Genomic DNA, 8,177 nt, shown 5'->3' with positions numbered 1-8,177 from the left:
CCCCAACACTGTTAATATGTAAAGCTTGCATAAAGTTACATCTTTAGTGAAGTCGATACTCTATTCTTGAAATAATCCGTTAGCAAAGTTTGGTGCTGATGCCTTTGTACTTTAAACATGGGGTTCAGAGCTTGTCAGTGGTCTTTACAGGAGTTGTGGATTAAATTGAACATGCTTTGTCTTGTCTCGCCATGCCCACTGATACTTCGCTATATGTAAATATTAAACTTATCTGGAAGCCGCTTCGGGTATGGTTACATTCCAACATGCAACTGCAAATTAAGACTAAACGCCTGCGGCATTCTTTAACAAGGGCTTTCACTTTTTACGCCTTTTTAAAGCCCTGGGAAAACGTTTTCTTTTCATAGAATTTAATGATAGGAAATAGCTACAAAGAAAGTCCATTTTTAATACAGAGAAATAAGATTTTGTCTTCATACACTTTAGCCTACATCATATTATTACATTACATTATATTAATTACCCAAATTTATGGATAAAGAATTTACCCAGAATCAACATATTAATGAAAAATTCAGCATTCTGAATACAACATAGTTTCTAGAAAAAGTAGGCAGTGAGCTGTTACAGATAAGTGAATGAAATGTCCAACATTACACTTTCCACTGTTTTTTTTTTTGGTTAAATAAGTGTATCATCTTGGTTTTTGAAGTGCCCTTTATTTACTGTATGTTTCTGAAGATTTAAAGACATCATGAAAGTGAAATTGCCAATTTTTGTTTTTCATGGAATATTGCAGTGTTTATTATAATGATTTTTCCATGCACTTAATTATTATAATTTAAAAAACAAGCACAAAAACGAACATTCTTAACCATCCCCCATCTGTCAGTCTGCTGCAAGCTAGACATGATGAGAAGATGCGTAAAAATCAAGCCTCGTCCTGTATTTTTTTTCTCTTTCGATGCTTATTAGTGTTGCCCATATCTTAAATATGCGAATAAGGATATTAATTATACAGTGTGATATCTTGACCATAAGTTAATTATTTCAAGAGTAAGAAAAACATTTACAGCAGCAGAAGTTAGCTATATTTCATGATTATTTAACCCCAAAATCAAAAGATTATTGTAAGACCAATAAACTTTTTTACTGAGGCAAAAAAAGACAATTAGTCAACCAAATTGGCTACTAATGTGTTGCGAACAACCAAATAAATAAAATGAATGCATTAAATGTATACATCATTTGCATCTGTGAAGAGTAATATAATAACTGTGAACTGTCTAATGAATGGAAATGTTGAGGTTTTTACTGAATAGTTCTTGTTCATTCGGGTCCAGACACGTTCAGATTCTTGATATCAAAATGCACCGATTTCCTCAGCTTATCAGCGGCCACCATACTGACTGTATTCAGCCTCACTGGCAAGCTGCAAAAGAAATGAAAATGAAATCCACAATGAAAAGTGCTTCATAAATAACAGAATTTGTACAAGGCGTGAGTTTACTTTAAACAGATAGAGCTGCATCACTCACTGCAATGGTGGATCTGACACTCTGCAGTTGGAAGAAGACTCGACCTCCTTCCTCAGGACATATTGCTCTGATATCATCCCGTTTCATTCCCAGCAACATTGCTCCATTAAACACGCCAAGAGTCTGGACTGTCCTACACAAATAGATTATGAATCAAGTTAATAAATAACTTTTTGGAGCATGTTACTGTATTAGTAACAAGCTATTTCTGTTGTGTATAATAATGTCAGAACTACATTTTGGTGTAGTTTAAAGAATCAGTGCACTCAATGTGCTCTTCCAGCTAATTAAGTGCCAAGACCAATACATCCACAGTCAAAAATACAGAAAAGGTCTGCAAAATGTAATAATTTAATGACACTTTTTGAGTGCACTTTTTTGTAGGTTTGACTGTATTTTAGGGCAGTCGTGGCCTAATGGTTAAGAAAGTTGGACTTGTAACCCAAAGGTTGCGAGTTTGAGTCTCTGGTCCGGCAGGGATTGTAGGTGGGGGGAGTGAATAACCAGCGCTCTCTTCCACCTTCAATACCACGACTGAGGTATTGAGCAAGTATTGACTGAGACCCTTGAGCAAGGCACCAAACCCCTAACTGCTCCCTGGGTGCCGCAGCAATATGACTGCCCACTGCTTCGGGTGTGTGTGTGCACTTGGATGGGTTAAATGCAGAGCACAAATTCCGAGTATGGGTCACCACACGTCACTTCACTTTTCAATTTAAAGATAAAATTAAAGATGATAGAACTGGTTTCTTACATTTTAGAAAAGCCTTTGTACTGTAACCAGGCTTTAACTTCCTCAGGCCTAGAATTCATATCTAGAGATGGAGGTCCTCTCATATTTAGCTGAAAATACAGAGGTGCAAAATTCATAAAACAATGAATTGTGTATAGCAAAAATCAATTAGCTGGTTAAATATACATAATACATGTCCTGACCAAACAGTGATGAAAAACTGGGTGCCATACATTGACCGACCAGTTTTTTGGTGTTCATACAGCTGATGTTTAAAAATCAGAATGAAGCCATTGTTTAGTATGTCCTTAATACATTGTTGAAATGATTGTTTTTAAAGAAAAATGTAGAGCAAGTTTGTAAAAAATTAATTTGTTGAAAGAAAATGTATGCATTGGCCATGACTTACTGTTGGCCTTTGTCCATCAACAGGCTCTAGAACATTCTGAGGCACATAACCGTCCTCATTACGACTATTTTTCACTTTCCACCATTGCCCGGACTTGTCGGTTATCTATTTACATAAGCATAGCAGTGTATAAGCACAAACTGTATGCATTTTCTGCACACAGAAAAAAGATCAAACTTGTTATAATTAGTTACTACTTTAGTTAAAATGAATCAAGATTAATAAATGCTTTTTCTTCATTACTTTATGCTCAACATTTACAAAAATTATTAACATCAAAAGTTGTAATTGTTGGAACTATTTTTCACTTTCCACCATTGCCCGGACTTGTCGGTTATCTATTTACATAAGCATAGCAGTGTATAAGCACAAACTGTATGCATTTTCTGCACACAGAAAAAAGATCAAACTTGTTATAATTAGTTACTACTTTAGTTCAAATGAATCAAGATTAATAAATGCTTTTTCTTCATTACTTTATGCTCAACATTTACAGAAATTATTAAAATCAAAAGTTGTAATTGTTGGACATGAACTAACTAAAACTAATGTTTTAACTAACATTAATTAATGGGACCTTAACTGTAAAGTGTTACCAAAATTCGTTATTGATTTAGTCACTTGTTATATTGATTTAGTCACTTGTTCACCCCTGAAGTTGCACAATTTCCTTTGTGTGGGGTGTGTTTACATATCAAGAGGTTAAAGGTCAGGTGATTACCTGTACCATGTCACCCTGCATCACACTCAGTTCCTGACTGTTTCTTGCCATGAAGTCATAGATCACCCTCATGTAGAGCGGCAGCTCAGCTGACCTGCTATAAAATAAGACAAAAGTGTTACTAGACTTGATTTGAAACTTACCTCTTAAATTCTTTAGTGTCCATTAAAGGCTATGTACTTTTAAAGTTCAATAAACTTTGTTTTATATTGCTGTCACAACTGCCTATATATTTGGGTATTTCGAAGAGAGTTCACATGATATGTCTCACCGCATGGGTGGTGTGTTCCAGGCTCTGTTGTCCTGGAAGAGAGGTTAAACAGTAATTTGTACTCATTTCACTTTATTATACCTTAGATTAAGATGTATATGTCAAACACCTGACGTATTTTATGACATCCTCATGCTTAGATCACTAAGCTGAAGTTTGCCCTCTGAGAGATTTTACCTGTTCAGGTGACCTCTGCATGGCGTTCCTGGGTGGGAAGCGTTCGCTGTTGCTCCGTGACAGCTGCCTGCTGCTGGGAGGGGACAGGGATGGACCAGGCGGAAGGGGCTGCCAACAGTCGTAAAATTCGGGATAATACGGAGGGATCTGATTCCCGTTTGGCCATTTGGATCTGATTGGAAAAAACAAATACAGAAAATGTATGAGTTTTTCTCCTTTGTTTGCTAATCTGTGAGGAATTTTTTTTTGTAGAATAGAAGACCTTGGGATGCTCCATGCGTCACCCAAACTGCCCCACAGTACGTCCTCATTTGGTGTGACGCATCTTCCCAGGAGATGCAGGGCTTTTTCTGTGAGCAGTGGACTCAGCACTGTGGGAGGGATGTTGGGAGGATACTGACTCACCATCTGAAGCATGAAGAAACATTCAGGAACGGAGTGTGATGAGGGGTTATATGGTGCATCTCCTGACCTTTAACCTTGTGATATGTTGTAAAGTTTCAGTGGTGAACAAGTGACTAAATCATCAAAAGTAAAGAATTTTCTCTGGACAGACAGTACACTCTTGAAAATAAAAGTTCAAAAAGGGGGAACTTTTGGAACCTTCTGTTGCGATACCATAGAAGAACCATTTTGGGTTCCCCAAACAACCTTTCAGTGAACAGTTCTTAAAAGAACCAATTTTCTTAGTGTAAATAACACTGTAAAAATCGAAAGAACCTTTGTCCACTATAAAGAACCTTCTGTGTAACGGAAAGGTTCCATGGATGTTAAATGTTCTTCATGGAACCATAGATGCCTAATACAAAACTGTACATGCTTATACAACTTTCTTATACTTTCTTATACATTGCTACGCTTTTGTAAATAGGTAACAAGTCAGGTGGGTCCTACTGACTCACCATCTGAAGTTTCAGGTGTATAACAGCTATTTTCATTGCATAATGGAAAAAAATATATATGAAATGTGACTGCAATGCAAACAAACTGCACAAACAGATACTTACAAAGGCAAGGGAAGAAAAGAGACTGTGAACCAAATCAGAAGCAGGAGGATTTTTTAGGTGACCATCCAGCTTCCCCTGTCACAAGTAGAGATGAGTATGAAAATGGTGAGCTTTTTATTGAAAATTCATTTAATGAGACTACTGAAAAAATTATACAAATGGTAGTGTTAGGAACAATCATAAAAATTACATTTATATAACTTACCAGAAGGTTAAAGCCATACTTTATTTTCTGCAGACAGGATATGTACTCCTCCACAGGGGGCATACTTGCAACTATAATTAAAAATAATAAAAAAAAATGTCATGTTGAAATCTTGTTGATTTTTTTTACATTACATCCTTTAGGGGGAAAAAATAATTAAATAAAAAAATGTAATTATTAAAACGAGTGCTGTGTGTTAATTTTTCACCAAATTGTTTTGCAGCATTTTTCTTTTTCTTTTTCTTGCTTCCATCATCTTCTGGCAAAGCTGAGCCAACTTTATATGTGAAGATCTCAATGTCGGCCGCTACATGGTTAAAAATCTCCTGTAGAGAATGATAAAATGAATAGAGGAAATGTCAATAAATTGATTCATGAATGAATGGATAATAGTATATCGTGTGATAAAATTGTCAGTAAAAACAACCAACCGAATCTCTCTCTACATCACTGAATGGAGGTTGAGTCTGCTCTTGCTCGGACTGCATTGGCCTGTTAGGGGCTTCATCTCTGGGGAATGGCATAGTGGGTGAAGGCCGTCTGTCATCTGGGAAAAGAATTATAAAAGATCTATTACTTACAAAAAGAAATTTGTTCTGACATGATACATTAGTGGGTGAGCACAATCCTCTGGTGTATGCATGTATATATATATATATATATATATATCCTGTTATATTGAGAGAAATAAAGAATTTGATATGTAATACCATGGTATTACATATATACCAATAATAGCTCTGTATTTTTGTATTTCCCATTCAGTTCCTATGGTGAACATTTTTGACTGCGAAGATCACAAGTGTGACTATTTTTAATATTTTTACTATTTTATGTTTTACCATTTTACTATTTTTTTATTTAGTTGTTTATAATCATGTCTATGATTAGGTTATTTAAAAGTGTATTTTTCTTAGTGAAATTAACTCTTCAAGTGGTCACCATAGTCTTCATAGTTGTTGTACTGAGGAGGTGGGAATTCTGGGGGAGGAGGGTTTGACTGCATGAGAACTGGTCTCTTCATGCTCCCTGGATAACCCCGACCAATGATGCTTTCCAAATGGCTCCTAAGAAATAGAAAATATATCACTGTCAGTACAGCACTGATAAAAATTGAGGTTGTAGTGTAAGAGAAAAAATAAATAATAGATCTTTGTTATTTAGATCATTTGAGTAGCTCACTTAATACGGATTTGTAGCAAAAGCATTTTTAAAAATTATATATTTAATTTATTATCCTAAATAATCAATAATGTCCATTTAGAAAATTACATTTTAGCACATTTAAAGGGAAAAAGTTGATGCTTGATTCTCAGTACAACACTTTGTGAGGCAGCAGCTGACCTGATGTCCATCTGTGGTTCTTTAAACAGTGGTGTGGCATCCCCTCCTTGCTGTATTGCCTTTTCCAGATCATTTGCCACCTCCTGAGCCTAGCGATTTAAAACACCACAGATACCTTTATAAAAATCAATAAGGACACTGACAGAGGGAGTGGAATGGAAACTCCCACATCAATCCACAAGATATATTAAGACAGATTTATACTGTGCAGATGCACCACTATCTACCCTTGGATGAATCTAACATTCTTGGCTACACAGCAGAGTGTTGTTCCTCACCCCAATCTCCTCACACTGGAACAGGAAGGCCTGTGGAGCTCTCTGGCTAGGATCCTGAACTGAGATAATGAGAAGGGAGTCATACACACAACTGTCCAGAACAGCTCTCGCCACTCTGATGCTACTCAAGTGCACAGACTCCAAAAACTCCTACAATTCCAGGAAACAGAGGAAGAGTGTAATGTTAGTACCGGAACTAACTGTTGTGTAATGTAACCATTTAAAAAGGCAAACTATTTGCTCAGATTAGAGTATTTGAGCATTAAGTGTGCACCTGACCTTGGTCTCTATGTCACACAGCTGTAGCTGGTTCGCCTGAACCTGCATGATCATGTCCTGACCCCACACTTTCCCTTTACTGTCCATATTCTTCAACCTGTTCACACAGTCATCAATGCTGCTCACCTCTCTGCCATCTAACACACAGGTGAACAGGTGCTAGGGAACAGAAAGAGAATTAGATTTTATATTGTTTTATGATCACATATGAATCACACAGAAGCTATTGTTATAGAGGGATTTGTGAAATTCAGCCTTGCTACGTCATCACATTTTCCAGTTCAGTTTGTGTGGAAATCGAAATCTCTACAGTGCATGTTAGATAAGCGTTGGTTGTCTGTTATATTGTATAACACACATTAGTGAAGTGGGTGTTGGCTTTGTGCTAACAGATTAAGATTATGCATCAGTAACATGCAGTCAGCACAAATAAACAATTCAAAATTATTAGTTAATAAGTATAGTTAACAAACACATGGATTCAATCTTACCTCTACTCTGTACTGAAAGTTGTCTTGTTGTCTGCTGATTGATTCTGCATACTGCTTCCTTTGCACTAAAGCATTGAAGTCAAGTTATAATTATGGTACATTATTTTTAGGATATGTTATTTAAATGGGTTTTGTACTTACTGTAGATGGATTTGGCACTAGGACGAGACATGCCAGAGCCCTGGGATAGCGGCTCAGGTGAGAAGCCTCTATAATATAATCACAACACAATATGTCTGTGTATATATATATATATATATATATATATATATAATCGTTTTAATAATTTAATTGTAAATAATTAATAAATAATAATTATCAGAATAATAATTTTGATAGTTAACAGATTGTCAATAAATGACTATGACCCCTAAATGTAATCAGTAACATCACTATATTTCTTGTTATTTCGAATATTATCTGTTCTCAGTTTGTTCTAAACTGAACTATTCTTAACAACAAAAAACAGTTAACTCAGTGTTATTGCAACATGCAGGATACTACCATAAAGAATGTGGACATCCACTTCTGATAAACTAGCTTGGCTATTTCTGTAATTTCAGAGAAATACTACACCATATCATGATTCTAAAGAATTCTGGGTGTCTAAACTTTATTGGAAAAGTTTTCAGAGGGTCCTTTTTTGTTTGAAAGTAACATGTTGTAGGAAAAATAATGTTTTACTCTTTCTTATTTACTTTCTTAGGATAATTCAAACTGTTCTGCCAATTGTAGTGATAGGAATTCTGATTCTGTTTTGCTT

General features: G+C 35.7%; 1 protein-coding gene across 1 annotated transcript; it reads right to left on the bottom strand.

The window, feature by feature from the left end:
* Positions 1 to 1,211: 1,211 nt before the first annotated feature.
* LOC107711925 (epidermal growth factor receptor kinase substrate 8-like protein 3) lies at positions 1,212 to 7,631 on the bottom strand (the record flags this gene model as incomplete). Its single annotated transcript, XM_016517016.1, has 18 exons — positions 1,212 to 1,393; positions 1,500 to 1,632; positions 2,254 to 2,342; positions 2,642 to 2,746; positions 3,363 to 3,459; positions 3,634 to 3,665; positions 3,811 to 3,982; positions 4,073 to 4,218; positions 4,818 to 4,892; positions 5,023 to 5,093; positions 5,231 to 5,348; positions 5,454 to 5,569; positions 5,965 to 6,089; positions 6,367 to 6,455; positions 6,645 to 6,794; positions 6,924 to 7,082; positions 7,415 to 7,479; positions 7,556 to 7,631. Coding segments are annotated over 18 exons (1,860 nt in total), but the record flags the coding sequence as incomplete, so codon positions are not given.
* Positions 7,632 to 8,177: the final 546 nt, after the last annotated feature.

This window comes from Sinocyclocheilus rhinocerous, unplaced genomic scaffold (assembly GCF_001515625.1).
Source record: "Sinocyclocheilus rhinocerous isolate Xijiao unplaced genomic scaffold, SAMN03320098_v1.1 scaffold1168, whole genome shotgun sequence".
In the NCBI taxonomy this organism is placed as follows: domain Eukaryota; kingdom Metazoa; phylum Chordata; class Actinopteri; order Cypriniformes; family Cyprinidae; genus Sinocyclocheilus; species Sinocyclocheilus rhinocerous.
This window is presented reverse-complemented; position numbering and strand designations above follow the sequence as displayed.